This window comes from Chlorocebus sabaeus, chromosome 11 (assembly GCF_047675955.1).
Source record: "Chlorocebus sabaeus isolate Y175 chromosome 11, mChlSab1.0.hap1, whole genome shotgun sequence".
Classification (NCBI taxonomy): domain Eukaryota; kingdom Metazoa; phylum Chordata; class Mammalia; order Primates; family Cercopithecidae; genus Chlorocebus; species Chlorocebus sabaeus.
This window is the reverse complement of record NC_132914.1, coordinates 101,286,321-101,302,910: the sequence shown is the minus strand read 5'-3', so window position 1 is coordinate 101,302,910 and position 16,590 is coordinate 101,286,321. Positions and strand designations below refer to the sequence as shown.

General features: G+C 43.9%; 2 protein-coding genes across 2 annotated transcripts in view; one reads left to right on the top strand and one right to left on the bottom strand.

Moving 5' to 3' along the window:
- HCFC2 (host cell factor C2) overlaps positions 1-7,238 on the bottom strand; it is a 53,622-nt gene extending 46,384 nt beyond the window's left edge. Inside the window, exons 1-3 of the mRNA XM_008004463.3 lie at positions 7,046-7,238; positions 5,446-5,594; positions 3,361-3,521 (exon numbers count right to left, since the gene is read on the bottom strand). Coding sequence (XP_008002654.1) covers positions 3,361-3,521; positions 5,446-5,594; positions 7,046-7,208 — 473 coding nt within the window. The 5' untranslated portion in view covers positions 7,209-7,238. The remainder of the gene's footprint in view (positions 1-3,360; positions 3,522-5,445; positions 5,595-7,045) is intronic.
- A 155-nt stretch (positions 7,239-7,393) lies between these two features.
- GLT8D2 (glycosyltransferase 8 domain containing 2) overlaps positions 7,394-16,590 on the top strand; it is a 74,179-nt gene continuing 64,982 nt past the window's right edge. Inside the window, 2 exon segments of the mRNA XM_073021043.1 lie at positions 7,394-7,823; positions 8,272-8,457. The gene's annotated coding sequence lies outside the window, so the exon portion shown is untranslated.

The window sequence follows — 16,590 nt, the reverse complement described above, 5'->3', positions numbered from 1 at the left end:
ACTAATGGAATGTGACCAGAAATGAATGTGTGCTTTGAACACAGGCTTTAAAAAGCACTGTATGTAATTGTATGCACCTACTGGCCCTCTGAAGTAGAATAACCTTGAGAAGCCTGCCCCATTATAAACAATAACCTAACAAAAGCTAATATGTGAAAAAGGGTACATGAAAAGTGTTACATGAAAAAGGTTCCAAAAGATGTACATCAAATTGAATTATGTGTATCTGCCTATGTTGGGAGATAGTGCTGTTGAAAGAACACTGTACACTTTCCAATTTCTTGACTTTTTACCAGTGTTATTTTAAAAACCTGTTTAATGGAAATTTTTTTTTAAAAGACATATGTTAAAAGTAAAAGTACTGGCCGGGCACAGTAGCTCACGCCTGTAATCCCAGCACTTTGGGAGGTTAAGGCAGGCGAATCACGAGGTCAGGAGATCGAGACCATCCTGGCTAACATGGTGAAACCCCATCTCTACTTAAAAAAACACAAAAACAAAATTAGCCAGGTGTGGTGGCGGGCGCCTATAGTCCCAGTTACTTGGGAGGCTGAGGCAGGAGAATGGCGGGAACCCAGGAGGCGGAACTTGCAGTGAGCCGAGATCACACCACTGTACTCCAGCCTGGGTGACAGAGCGAGACTCTGTCTCAAAACAAACAAACAAAAAAGTAAAAGTAACTGGATTACTGTGGTGGGATAATTTTTTTTTCCTTTTCTATGGTTTCCAAATTTTCCATATTTTAGTATTTCTATATTTTAAAACAGTTTGGAAAAAAAGTTAAGATCCTACCATCAATCTAATGCAAGTAAAAAGACATAATGGTTAATAACTCTACTGTATTATATGCTATGGCAACTTGAAAGTGCTTTGAAAATTATACCAATGATCTTATTTCACTATCACAATGACACTGTAAAACAGGTATTTAATCACTCCCATTTCACAGGGAAGGAAACAAGCTTAGATTATTTGCTCTAAAGGACACACATGATAAGCCCTGAATCAGAAAACAGCCCTTTGGACTCTAAATCTCCAAAGCTTGAGTGCTAGAATGACAATGATCAAAACACTATGTGAATATTATTTGGGCTTAAAAAGAAAAAAATATTGCAGCCATAAAAAAGAGTGAGTTCGGCCAGGCGCGGTGGCTCACACCTGTAATCCCAGCACTTTGGGAGGCCGAGGCAGGTGGATCATGAGGTCAGGAGATCGAGACCATCCTGGCTAACGCGGTGCAACCCTACGTTAGTTTCTACTAAAAATACAGAAAATTAGCCGGGCGTGGTGGTGGGCGCCTTTAGTCCCAGCAACTCAAGTGGCTTAGGCAGGAGAATGGCATGAACCCAGGAGGTGGAGCTTGCAGTGAGCTGAGATTGCGCTACTGCACTCCAGTCTGGGCGACGGAGCGAGACTCGTCTCAAAAAAAGAGTTCATGTCCTTTGCAGGGACATGGATGAAGCTGGAAACCATTATTCTCAGCAAACTAAACTAGCACAGAAAAAGAAAACCAAACACTACATGTTCTCACTCATAAGAGGGAGTTGAACAATGAGAACACGTGGACAGAGGGAAGGGAACATCACACACCAGGGCATATCAGGGGTTGCAGGGCAAGGGGAGGGAGAACATTAGGACAAATACCTAATGCACGCAGGGCTTAAAACCTAAATGATGGGTTGACAGGTGCAGCAAACCACCATGGCACATGTATACCTACGTTAGAAACCTGCACATTCTGCACATGCATCCCAGAACTTAAAGTAAAATTTAAAAAAATCAAAAAAGAGAAAGTCTAAAAAAAAGAAAGAAAAAAATATACTAACATTTGCCACAGCATGGATGGAGCAGCAGGACATTATGCTAAGTGAAATAAGACAGACACAAAGAACAATATTGCATTATCTCATATGTGAAATCTTGGTTTTTGTTTTGTTTTAAAAAAAAAGGTAAAACATACAGAAACAGAGAATAAAACAGTGGTTACCAGGGTCAGGGTGGCAGGAGGGGAAGGAAATGGGGAAATGTAGGTCAAAAGATACAAAGTAGCAAATACGTAGCATAAACAAATTGAGAGATCTAATGTATAACATGAGGACTACAGTTAATAATAATGCACTGTATTCACAATTTTTTTTTTTTTTTTTTGAGATGGGGTCTAACTCTGTCACCTAGGCTGGAGTGCAGCAGCATGATCTTGGCTCACTGCAACTTCCACTTCCCAGGCTCAAGAAATCCTCCCACCTCAGCCTTCCAAGTAACTGTGACCACAGGCGTGTGCCACTATGCCCAGTTAATTTTTTGTATTTTTGGTAGAGATGGGGTTTTGCCATGTTGCCCAGGCTGATCTCGAACTGCTGGGCTCAAGCGATCCATCCACCTTGGCTTCCCAAAGTGCTGGGATGACAGGTATGAGCCACAACACCTGGTGGTGACTACAGCTGCTCATGCCACAGGCAGAAAAAAAATGGGTAACTATATGAAATGATGGCTATATTACCACTATAATAACCATTTATATATATATATATAAAATATCTATCTTATACCATCATGTTATATACCTTAAATTTACACAAATAAAATTTATTAAAAAAAAAAAAAACACTACATGGAACAGTACAATTCCCCAAAGGAAAGAGGAATTCTTTGCAGACAGAACCAACATTAGCTATAATAGGTGTCAACAATGTAGATATCCCCATTATTTACAATCTGTGTCAGCAAACTACATCCTGTGGACCAAACTTGCCTGCGAGCTGTTTCATAAAGGCTTATTGGAACTCAATACACAAACAAACAAACAAATAAAACACGATGTGAAAAGAAAAGAGGTAGTGAATTAATTCTATTTGGGAAAAAGGAGGAAAGAATTGATTGTAAAAGTATTTGCTAGTGTGAACCACTCTAACAGCTTCCTGTATAAAACATGGAAATGATAGCTTTCATTTTACAGTCAGAGTTTCGTTGCCAAATTCCCAGAGAAATCTAATTTTAAAATAACCATCTGTTACTTTTCATTATCATTTATGAGGTAACTAAAATGCATTATGGCTCAATATATACAAATATATTGATACAAGCAGTTACATTAATATTAATTTCATAAGATGATTTCTCATTAGAAAAGACACAATTTTTTTGTTTTTAGCTCCAATGCTTTCTGAAGAAAAGACACAGTTTTGAAAACAAATATGCTCCAGGGACTAAGGAAAACACAAACACACACAAATTTGTCCACTATTAGATTGAAATGCAAAAAGCTAAGCATCATCCCTTTTAAAAATTAAAGATGGAAAAAATAAAATGTTCCTACTCTAAATCATAAAATAAGCATTTGGTCTGAAAGAGTCAGCATACCTGGGAACATTATTGTTTGAATCTTCGCTTTCGTTTGCCAGGCCACCAAACAAATAGCATTTGTTACCATATAAAGAGAAGCTATGTCCAAGCCGAGGACAAGGAGGTAAACCAGAAGGAGGGGGATGGGGTTTCACTTTTTTCCATAACCAACGACTTGCCTTAAAAAAAAAAGAGCACAAATACAGTCAGACAAAATCAAGAAAGCACTCCTATACTGTCAATAGTGCAACATCATATCAATACATTTTAATCCAAATCCCATCAGAAGGCACTAATAAACTACTTTTGGGACAAATGACAAACAACAAGCTAACTTCTGGAATTAAAATATATGTTCCAGTAGACATTCAAGTTACTATTCCATATTCATAGATTTCCACAATGGCAAACTAACCATATAATAATAAACTCTAACAGTTCTAAAGTATTTTCCAAATGAAAAATAAAGTATTATACATAGCTTCAAGATTAAATGTAATTTATACATTCTTACTTTCTGAAATAAGGCAATCCATGAATGGTAAATATTTTAACCTTTTAAAGGTAAACATAAAGCTCATTTAACAAATCAAATTCCAAAACTTATTCTCTGGCCGTGGATGTTTTCTTCAGCTGAAATTATTTTTGCAATGAGTTGCTTGTAAATAGGTATAACCACTCACATCTGCCAATTAGCAGATACCCACATGATCACCACCCTAGGGATAAGGCACAGGTCAGGAAGAAAAGTCAACAAGGGCTATGAGTCCGGTTTAGTAAGAGTCAAATTTAGAAAGGTTATGGGAAACTGTTACTCCTCTTTTGTATGTATTGTCAAGGTGGGAGGTGTAGCAAATATTAGTATGAGGGTAACAATTTCTAAAACACGAAAGCAATAGTTTTCAAAGTATAGCCCAGGGGCCAGGCATGGTGATTTTCCAAATGTGGAAAGTTTTATTCAAAGTGTGGGCCGGGCGCGGTGGCTCAAGCCTGTAATCCCAGCACTTTGGGAGGCCGAGACGGGCGGATCACAAGGTCAGGAGATCGAGACCATCCTGGCTAACATGGTGAAACCCCGTCTCTACTAAAAAAAGACAAAAAACGAGCCGGGCGCGGTGGCGGGTGCCTGTAGTCCCAGCTACTCGGGAGGCTGAGGCAGGAGAATGGCGTAAACCCAGGAGGCGGAGCTTGCAGTGAGACGAGATCGCGCCACTGCACTCCAGCCTGGGTGACAGAGCGAGACTCCGTCTCAAAAAAAAAAAAGAACAAAAAAAAAAACAAAAAAAAAACAAAGTTGTCAATCTGTCAGTTGATGCCAATGCCAACTATCCCTCTGTGAGTCCTGCAGTACTTAATACTTAAGAACTTGCAGCAGAGTACAGTGGCTCACGCCAGTAATCCCAGCAGTTTGGGAGGCCCAGACGGGTGGATCACCTGAGGTCAGAAGTTCAAGACCAGCCTGGCCAACATGGTGAAACCCCGTCTCTACTAAAAATACAAAAATTAGCTGGGCATGGTGGTGCGTGCCTGTGGTCACAGCTACTCAGGAGGCTGAGGCAGGAGAATCGCTTGAACCCAGGAGACAGAGGTTGCAGTGAGTCAAGATCGCACGGCTGCAGTCCAGCCTGGGCGACGGAGCAAGACTCTGTCTCAAAACAAACAAACAAAAAGTATACTCTAGAAACCAGGAGCATCAGCAGCTGGGAACTTGGTAGAAATGCAAATGCTTATGGCCTGCTACTGACTGGGTAGGATCCAGCAATCTGTGTCTTCACAGGTCCTCCAGGTGCTCCTGTTGCAGGCTAAAGTTTCTACTGCACTAAGATACAAAAACTTAAGTATAAACATGTACAACTGATGCTAAGTAACAGGTATCTTGATGTTATAAATGTTGCACTGGGTATGGGAAAAAGACTTGCCAGGAAACTTTGGCTTTTAAGTGAAGTGGAAACATTTTCTGTAAAGCTATAAAATGTGAAGTTTACATTACTTGAACAATGTTAAAATGTGTTAAACAATGTTAGTAATGTTGCAATCTTTTGAAAAATTATGAACAATATCATTATTAAAGCCTCAGAATGAAATAATATTAAATACACTTACTTGTAACTCATATAACTCATTGCTGTATCTTCCATATTCAACCATACCCCCAAATACTAATATTCTGGTACCATCACAGACAAATCCATGGGCAGCACAGCCTGGAGGGATATCTCCTCTAACAGCTGGCAGAAACCACTGATTCGTAGCTAGTTGCCAAAATAAAATTAAAACTGATTATAACCAACAACGGTTATCACATACTATCAGCAAGTACTTTACATATATCATCATTATCAGTGGGTCTCAACTGGGGATGATTCTGCCCCCCAGAAGACATTTGGCAAAGTCTGGTGACATTTTTAGTTGTCACAACTGGAGGGGGCTGTTACTGGCATCTAGTAGGTAGAGGCAGGGATGCTGTCAAACATCTTACAATGTACAGGGCAATACAGGGCCGCTTCCCCCGACCTCTACAAAGAATTACCTGGCCCAAAAGCTCGACCGTGCTGCTGTTGAAAAACCCTGATCTGTATCATTTAATTCTTATAAAACCCCTGCTGGGTGAGTATAAAAATCTCCATTTTACAACTGAAAATTGTGAAGCTAAAAAAGGTTTGGTAACTTCAGCGCTGATCCTGGGCAACTGGCAGAGCAAGATTCAAATCAGGTCTAATTTGTTCCAAAGCCAGGGTTTTGAACACTAAGACCAAACTGTCAGTAACTTTTTAACTTCATATGCTGGGGCGCTGGGAGGAGGAGAGGGTGAAAAAAATAAAATTTCTCAGACTCTACTATTTTGTTAACCTTCAAATTATTCCTGTGATTAAGCTGTTTCATCCGAGAAAAGTTATCAGGCATGAAGTAGACCCAAAATTCCATCACTGTCTTTACACCGAAAAGATTTCTTGTGACAGCCTGAGCATTTTACAAGGGGGAAAAAAATTAAATTCCAGACTCCTTTCTATTCCACAGAGGTCCTCAAAGATAGGGGCTCCTTGCCCAGGGACACTTGTGATCTGCAGTGGTGCTCAAGTTATGACAGTCCTCTTTCCGAGGGCCAGTCCAGAAGGGCGCCTACACCGAGTATGCAGACACAAGGCCGCCTCACCACGTCCCCGCCGGTTTAGAGCGCGGCCCACGGAGGGGCTCTTGGCCGTTACCTGCCAAACACCGGGTTGTATTTGAGGCAAGAGTGCCAGAAGGCCTCTCGTTTTCCCTCCTCACCCCCTAGATGGTCTTCCTCCTAAGGCAGGCAGGTAGGCAAAGCCGGGAAAGGCCCGACGGAACTTTGGTTTGGAGTGGGTTTTGTTTTTTGACAGGGGCGAGATTTCGGGGAGTGGCCCAGGCAGTTGGACACGGTCTTCTGTCGCCTGCGTCCTCCAGCCGGGCTGGGGCGGGGGCGTCCGGGATCCCCCGCTTGAAGACCGGTGCACCCCGCTCGGGGTCCGCTGCGCCTCGAGGGTCCCGGAGATCCAGAGCTGCCGTCTGGGACAGAGCTGCGGGACCCGGGCCGCCCGGCCGAGCCGCGCTCCCCGCCGCCCGCCCGAGGAAGCAGTGACCGGGCGGTGACAGCTGTCAGGGCCGCGGCCGCCGCCTCGCCTCCCCTCCCCCTCCGCGGCTCCCGCAGGCGGGGCCGACGAGCCACCGCCGCGCCTACCCGTGTTGTAGACGTGCAGCTCATCCGCGATGCCCTCATTTCCCCCTCCAAAGATGATCATCAGCTCCCGGATGGCCACCGCTCGGTGTCCGTGTCGGGCGCGGGGTACCGGCCCCGTGAAGGAAGAAACCCGCCTCCAGTTGAGGAGGCTGGGAGCCGCCATCTTCCCAACCCCCGCCCCTCTGCCCACAATGCACCGCTCCCGCCTCAACCCGCTGCTCCCTGGGGAGGGCGGGGAACCGCCTCCAGCTGTGCTGGGGTCACGTGGCCGCGGGCGCCGGGGGCCAGGCTGGAGGCCCGCCGGCAGGGGAGAGACGCCGGGGAAGGGGGGGGTCCTAAGAGGGGAGCCCCACCCCCATCCCAGGCGACGTGGCCAGCGGCCACCCGGGGCAACGCACCTTAGGATGGAAGGACACTTCCCACTGACCACGTCTCCCGTCCCCACCCAGAGCCTCCCGTTCGGTATTTTGGGGAGAAGGCACAGCATCTTCCTTTACGTCCACTTTAATTGAGCATCTAGGATGTGTGGGCGAGGCAGTCTCACAAGCAACGTGAGAGAAGCTCGGGTAGAGGTGCGAAGAGCTGGGAGCGCAGGGCGCGGACCTCGCAAGGTGGGGTGCGGGCGGGAGCCCGCCTCGCGAGCCCGGGCCACGGCCGCTTCTCCCGACTGTGACTGGGACTCTGGCAGGGAAGGTCGCTACAAAGCCTGCCAGGGCGAACCGCGGGCAGCTTTGTGGGGAGCCATGCCAGGAAGCTTGGGAACCGTGAGCCACACGAGGTATTTTTGGTTTGTTTGGCTTAAGCAGAGAAGAGATGGTTTGTAGGTTTCTGTTTCATTGCTAGCTAACAAGTGAGGGCTGTCCATAGCCAGGATGCCTTAAGTGCCTCATGTGTATTAACTCGTGTAATCCATCCAACAATCCAGTGAGGTGGCTCCTGTTATCTCCCTTTCGTGGATGGAGAAATGAGGCACAGTGCAGTTAAGTAATTTTATGAGGGACACAAAGGAAAGGTGTTGAAAAAAAGATTGGGGCCAGGATTCAACCACGGGGCTTCTGATTCCAGAACCCCCAAACCCTTATACCATATACCATACTGCCTCTGATAGCAGTCATATCCAACCGTTGTACAATACTGCCTCTGATAGCAGTCATATCCAACCATTGTACAATACTGCCTCTGATAGCAGTCTTACGCAACTCTTTATTTTTATTTATTTATTTTAGATAGGGTCTGGTTCTGTTGCCGGAATGCAGTGGCGCTATCACAGCTCACTGCGAGCTCCAGCTCCTGGGCTCCAGCGATCCTCCTACGTCGGCCTTCCAAAGTGCTGGGACTACAGGCATGAGCCACCGCACCCAGCCAATGCAACTCTTAATAAGGCCTAGCTGCCCTGTGATTTGATCCTAGAGGTAATCACACAAGTCCATTAGGAATAAAATTGCACTGCATATGGGATTCATGCCAAATGAGTAGATTTTAGCTGCTCTTGCCACAGAAACACAAAAAGGGTTGGTGGTAACTATATGAGATGATGGATATGTTAATATGCTGCGCTATAGTAACCTTGTGACTGTCTGTATCAGCTGCCCCCTACCTTTTTGGCACTAGGAACCGATTTCATGGAAGACAATTTTTCCACGGACTTGGCAGGGGAGTGGGGGGTATGGACTTGGCAGGGGGGTGGAGGGTATGGTTTCGGCATGAAACTGTTCCACCTCAGATCATCAGGAATAAGATTCTCATAGGGAGTACACAATGTAGATCCCTCCTATGGGCAGTTCACAGTAGGGTTTGAGCTCCTCTGAGAATCTAATGCGCGGCTTATCTGACAGGAGGCGGAGCTCGGGAGGTCATGGGAGTTCCGAACAGACCGAGCACTGGTTGCTGGGGATTGGAGACCCCTGGTCTATATGATATCATAACTTCATATTGTATATCTTAAAAATGCACAAGTTATTTTTAAAAAATTTAATTGAAAAAGGACTGGGCACAGTGACTCACACCTGTAATCCCAGCACATTTGGAGGCTGAGACAGGAGGATCCACTGATCCCAGGAGTTCGAGACCAGCCTGGTCAAGATGTTGAGATCCCATCTCTATTTTTATTAAACAAAGATATATAAGGCCGAGCGCGGTGGCTCACGCCTGTAAGCCCAGCACTTTGGGAGGCCGAAGTGGGCAGATCACGAGGTCAGGAGATGGAGACCATCCTGGCAAATGTGGTGAAACCCCGTTTCTACTAAAAATACAAAAAAATTAGCCGGGCGTGGTGGCGGGCGCATGTAGTCCCAGCTTCTTGGGAGGCTGAGACAGGAGAATGGCGTGAACCCGGGAGGCGGCGGAGCTTGCAGTGAGCGGAGATTGCGCCACTGCACTCCAGCCAGGGCGACAGAACGAGACTCCGTCTCAAAATAAAATAAAATAAAATAAAATAAATAGAGATACAAGTCCAGTGGAAGAAAAAATTGAAAGCAATTTAAATCCCTACCTCAGATTCTCAAGAGGTACTGAAAGGAGAATACACTGTATAGTAAATTTCCTAAAGCTCTTTTTTCCTCATCTTTTACCATTTTCAATTTCTCTTATATGCTTCATTCACCCAACTCCCTTAAACCTCAGCATGCTTCTCCACCTTCTCATCCATCTAAGCTTCTTTTTGAAAGAGAACTCTCTACCTTTTAAAAAGGAATTCTCAGGCTGGGCATAGTGGCTCACATCTGTAATCCCAGCACTTTGAGAGGCTGAGGAAAGCAGATCACCTGAGGTCAGCAGTTCGAGACCAGCCTGGCCAACATGGTGAAACCCCGTCTCTACTAAAAATACAAAAATTAGCCGGGTGTGGTGGCGCATGCCTGTAATCCCAGCTACTTGGGAGACTGACGTAGGACAATTGCTTGAACCCAGGAGGCGGAGGTTGCAGTGAGCCACGATGGTGCCATTGCACTCCAGCCCGGGCAACAAGAGCAAAACTCTGTCAAAAAAAAAAAAAAAAAAAAAGGAAAGGAATTCTCACTATTCTTTTTAGCTTCTGCTTCTTAAATTCTCCCTCTCAGTGAGTATAACCCAATTTTGTTTGTTTGTTTGTTTGTTTGTTTTTGAGATGGAGTTTCGCTCTTGTTCACCAGGCTGGAGTGCAATGGCGTGATCTTGGTTCACTGCAACCTCCGCCTCCTGGGTTCAAGTGATTCCACTGCCTCAGCCTCCTGAGTAGCTGGGATTACAGCCATGCACCGCCATGCCCGGCTAATTCTGTATTTTTAGTAGGGACGGGGTTTCTCCATGTTGGTCAGGCTAGTCTTGAACTCCTGACCTCAGGTGATCCGCCCGCCTTGGTCTCCCAAAGTGCTGAAATTTCAGGCATGAGCCACCGCGCCCAGCCAGTCCAATTTCATGATATGTCCAAAGAGAATTTGGAAAGGGAGGGAGAAATAAGATGCCTACAAACAGAAAAGAGGTTATGAATATTTATTAATATTTTTCTTTGTCACGTACATAAGATAGGCTCTTAAATGTTGCAATAAGTTTTTCTGAATCTGAAATAAAACTGGAAGAGTTGGAATAAAGCAGTGAGTTTTTCATAAAACCCAAAGTGTTTAATTTAAAGAACTGTACTTTGTTCTGAGAGTTTTGTGCTTAGATGGTAGTTTTTTTCTAATGCCCTTATAGCACAAGGTTAAAGGAAAAATCAAAAGTTGCAACCCTAATGTTGAACTTCAAATTTAAAAAAAAAACTAGTCTATGATATTTGAAAGCCAGAGAACCCTTGAACTAGTAGAAAAATGAAGGCAAATATTTTTAAGACAAAAGGGATTGCAAGCTATAACTGGTGGCTTAGATAGGGAGCTGCAGGGTGATGAGGAAATGTATACTAGTTTCCTAGAGCTGCTGTGATAAAGTACCACAAATCTGGTGGCTTAAAACAATAGGAATGTTTTGTCTCACAGTTCTGAAGGATATATAAGTCTGAAATTAACGTGTCAATATGGCTGTGATCCCTCCAAAACCTGTAGGAGAGAATGCTTCCATGCCTCTTTCTAGCTTCTGGTGGCAGCTGTCAATCCATGGCAACCCTTGGCTTGTCAATGAATCACTCATCTCTGGCTCCATCACATCATCACGTGGTGTTCTCCCTGTGTGTCTGTCTTTTTCTTCTTCTTCTTCTTCTTTTTTTTTTTTTTTTTTTTGAGATAGGGTCTGGCTCTGTCACCCAGGCTGGAGTACAGTGACGCGATCTCAGCTTGCTGCAGCCTCCACCTCCCGGGCTTAAGCGATCCTCCCACCTCAGCTTCCGGAGTAACTGGGATTACAGGTGTGCACCACCATGTCTGACTAATTTTTAAATTTTTTCTAGAGATGAGGTTTTACCATGTTTCCCATGCTGGTGTTAAACTCTTGAGCTCAAGTGATCCTCCTGCCTCAGCTTCCCAAAGTGCTGGGATTACAGATATGAGCCACTGCACCCAGCCTCCTCCTCTTCTTGTAAATTCACTAGCTATATTGGATTAGGGCTAATCCTGTGATCTCATCTTAACTTGATTATATCAGCAAATACCCCATATCCAAATAAGGTCATATTCACAGGTATAGCGGGTTAAGACTTCAGCATATTGTTTGGGGGAGATACAATTCAATCAGTGACAAAGTACGTAATCCAAAGGGAAAGCTATTTTAGTAGAGCAGTTTTGAGTACTCTCTCCTTGAGGAAGGCATCTAAAAGAGGTCCCCATTTCACAATAAAGTACCTTCAGTCTTTGAAACTTCAAGATTGTAGTTTGGAAACAACAACCTAGGAGGAGAGTTTGGAGAAGAGGGATGGAAAATAGCACCCTGAAGAAGCCAGCGTTGATGGGGTAAAGACAAGAGGAGGCACTCATGAAGGAAATAAAGAATAGGTAGCCAGAGAAGTTAAAAGGGAACTGGGTGAGGGTGATGTCAAAGAAACCACAGGCAAAGAGGGTTTCATAGAGGCAGAAGTGGTAAGGAAAGCCAAAAGCCATAGAGAAGTCAGGGAAGAAGAGGACGAAGAAGCAACTGTTGGATTTGCAAATTAGGAGGTTAGTAGTGGCCTAGAATTAAAATGTTTTCAATGGAGTGGGAGGGAAAGAAGCCAGAGAGAACTGAAGCATGAATTAGGAAATGCAGATAACATGTATAGTCTACTCTTTACAGAGACTTGGCAATGTAAGGAAAGAAAGAACAATGGCTGGCAAGGAGAGAGAGGTACTGTGTAAATTGTTATTATTTTGGATGGTGAGACTTGAGCATGATTGTGGGCCCAGAAGAAGGATCCAGTTGCAAACAAAAGGTTGGAAGTACACAACCAGCAATCATTTCTAACCTTCTTCTCCTTGCCTGCTTCTCATTATTGAGACTGGGAAGGAAAAAAACAAACAAATAAGCACTTTCCCAGGCTACTGTACCCACTCTCCTTCAAGATGACCCCCAATGTCTGCTCTCCTCTTCTTTTCAGTAACAGAATCTGGACTATGAGCTGGGCACATGACCATTCTAAATAAAAATTCATTTCCCAAACTTCCCTCAACTAGTTGTGGCCTGTGGCTAAATATTGACCTATGGGGTGTAAGCAAAAGTACTATATATAATTCCAAAATGTGTTCGGGAGGAGGGAAACTTCCTCTCTCTTACTCTTTCCTGCTGGCTGGAATGTAGATGTAATGGCTAGAGCTGGGGCAGCTGTCTTGGACCATGAGCTGGAAGGAGCCTAATTTCCTGAGGACTTAGTGAAGTAGAGCAGCTCTACTGGAAATTACATCCCATAGGGCAAGTAGGTCTGTTCAGAAAGAGCTGGGATTTGGTGGATCGAGGTCCTGGAGGATCAAGAAAAGATGGATCCTGAAGTCCATGTATATCTGCATGTATACCAGAGTTGAATAGATACATTAATTCTCTATTATAGATTGTATAAATATTATGTATTCTATACATATACAGGAATCCCTCTTTAGCCATGGTTTCAGTTACCCACAGTCAATACAGTCTGAGAATATTAAATGGAAAATTCCAGAAATAAGCAATTTGTAAGTTTTAAATTGTGTACCATCCTGAGTCACATGATGAAGTCTTGCACTGTCCTGCTGTTACCTGCCTGGGATGTGAATCATGCTTTGTCCAGTGTTTCCACACTGTATGTGCCACCTGCCCATTCGTCATTTAGTAGCTGTCTTAGTTAGAGTTATATAGGATTTGGTACTATCTGTGGTTTTAGGCATCTCTGGGGGTCTTTGAATGTATCCCCCTTGGGTAAGGGGGCATCTGTTGTATTATAGAAAGCTCTATTGGACAGTGCTGCTCTAGACTTTTTAGGCATATGTTAGAGAAGGTACTTTCATCTCTCACTACTTCCTCTCCTCTCTGCCCACTCCTCCATATCAAACACCCACCAGAGTCATTTACCTGGACTGTTTCATTTGGGGTTAAGATCATGGGCTTTAAGACCCAATAGGTTGTAGCTTAACTAGTTGTGTGGCCTTGGTCAAATTATTTATCCTCTTTGAACCTCAGATTCTTTGTCTATAAAATGGGAAGAGTAAGAGCATCTGCTTCTCAGGATTAGTCAAGGGATTAAATGAGATAATATGGTGCCAAAGTGGCAGCAAGGAAGCAAGCTGGCTTCACACCCCCCAATGGAAAACTAAAAACTAATATTCAGCACTGAAATTACCACCAGCAATATCCAATAACTCAACTATGAGGATGAGACATTTGCTGGGGCCACAGAGAAGTTTAAAAAACTCTGAGTAGATGGTAAGAGAAGTAGACTTCCACATCTGTAATCCCCTCCCCACAATCTGCCAGGCACCAAGTACATGAAAATTTCCCCCAACTCACAGTCTGTACACTGTAAAAAGTGAGATCAAGGCATAGACAACCAGCTTCTCCACAATCTTGGGTTCCCTGGCAGAAGACCTGTCCCTGCCTCAACCACTAGAAGCATCAGCAGTCCCTGGAGGAAAAATATCCTTGAGAACAGCCAGAGACAAAGGGGAGAGGTGAGACTACTATCCCAGCTCTGGAAACTGCTGTGTAACTTGACAAAGAGACGGAGACACTAAATCAGAGTGGCTGTTCAGTAGCACCACACTGTGGGAGGTTGGGTCCATAGGTCCCTTGGACGCTGAACCCCTAGTCAGCCTTCCCATACTACTGGGATATCCCCCATTAAGGACAAGGGGCACTGAATATTTATTAGAATGGAGGCAAACATGGGTTTCAGCACCATCTAGTGCTGAAAATGGGGCAGCGACCTAGCGAAGGCGAAAAAAGAAAGACATCAATAGATAAATGAAATAATACATGTAAAGTACAGGCAGTCTTCACTTTGCCTGATAATACTGTTCTGCAAACATGATATGCAAGCCAACACCCTTCAAAGTGATCTTAATTACCAGTGGGAAAAATTACAATTGTTTTGTGATGTTTAAAAACTTTTTTGTCAAAATATTAAAAACTTTCTTACTATTGCTTATAAATATAGAGAGAAATGAAAAAATTGTAAACCTAATATTTCTTTGTTATGCCATAATTTAAAACAGAAATATTGAGAATTAAAGAGTTTTATTTCTTTGCATAAAACTTACCATGAGTAGTTTAAACCATGCTTACCACCTTCTTGTCATATAGCTTACTATATGGAGTGAGCATCTTTTCTATGCTGTGGTAAATTGTCATACTCCTTTCTAAGGCCTTTTTTTTTTTGAGACAGGGTCTCTGTCATCTGAGCTGAAGTACAGTGGCATGATCATAGCTCACCACAAACTTGACCTCCCAGGCTAAAGCGATCCTCCCACCTCAGCCTCCTGAGTAGTTGGGACCATAGGTGTATACCACCACACCTGGTTAACTTTTTTATTTTTTGTAGACATGGGGTCTCCCTATGTTGCTAAGGCTAGTCTTGAACTCCTGAGCTCAAGCAATCCTCCTGCCTCAGCCTCCCAAAGTGCTACGATTACAGGTGTGAACCACCATGCCCAGCCTCCTTTCTAAGTTTTCCTTTGTGCTTTCAATGTTGTGAGATATCTCTGAATGTTCCTTTAATGTGAATTTTTTGCTCATGTCACTTTCTGGAACATCTTTATCCTTGTCCTTACAACTTCCAACTTCATTCCTTATTTATGTTCGTAAGTTTACCTTTACTAAGTTTTTCTGGATGCCCATCTGGAGTTGAACAGTGGCAACAACAACATTCTCATGGCCAACAATTTCTTCTGTAACTCCAGTGATCTTTGATTTGAACTTCACTCCCACAATTATCACTTTTCGTTTCTTTGCTTCACTTTCATCTTTATTGGCAAATTCTATTGTCCATTTATTAAAATGTCACATGGAGATAAGGAGGCAACACAACTACATGCTTTGCTGTCTGTGCATAACTAAATAACAGATGTCCAGTGACTGGTCACCAGCAGACTACAAATGAAGTAATATGCTATGGTCACTGATCATGGTGTACATCTGTTATTTGCATAGTAATTTTGTGGACTGAAAACCTGACAGCAAAGCTTGTATTTATGCAATTACTCACAGTTAATATACTGTGGTAACTGAAATTTGAACTGTGTTATTGGGGGACTTGTGTTATATAACTAAATGGTGCTAATTGAAATCTGTGCTGTTGCCATGCCAAGCAAGGACTGTACTATACTTATGCAAGGACTGACATGTAGTGAGCATTTAGTAAATAGTAGATTGTTTTATTTCTATCATTATCATGATGTTATTATATTTCTACAGTTTCTATTCCTCTTCCTGAGCTGCAGGCCAAAAAGTCAACCCTAGAGTGAGAATCTGGTGCTGGAGGTGGCAGACAGTCCTGTGTTTTCAGCCAAGAGTGTAAATTGCAATGTCTTTAATCTCAATTGAGGACTCGGGCCAAGGGCCAAAGGCTTTTTGCCAGAGGTCTGAGAAGAGGTTCTGGGGAGTGCTAGCAAGTGGGCAGAACTCAATAGCAGAGATCCTGGGCAGGGACTGTTGCCGAAGTGAGGGAAACAGATGGTGTCTGAGAGGTCTGTTTACAGATTGCAGGGCTCCAACCATGGATCTTGGCTGAAGCTATGGCCAAAGCACAGAGAGGGCAGCTGGCAAGAGCAAGGCAGTGCTCCAGGCTAGATAGAACCTAACTTAATTGCCAGAACAGGGAACTGGGCCAAGGAAGAGAAACAGTTACAGCATGTGGGAGAGAGGGAACTCTAGTGTGAGACTCAGGTGCTGGAGCAATTGCTGCAGTTCAGGGAGTAGCAGGGGAGAGCAAGAGCACTGAAGCTCAGGGCAACAAGAAGATGACCTGCAACTGAACCACACCAGGCAAAAGAGAGGGAATTGAGCCTGCTATGGTAATTCCTGCCCCATGTGTGTGATCTTGGAGCCCAGCCATGGGAGACAAACATGGCGAAGAGGCTTGTCAGCCTGACCCAATGTGGTAATTCATGTACTACTAGAGAAGACTTACTCCTTTCCTCCCAGGCAACCTTATCAGCTTTAATAGATTTTATCTAGGACCTTATCTAAAAGTAATATACACAGTC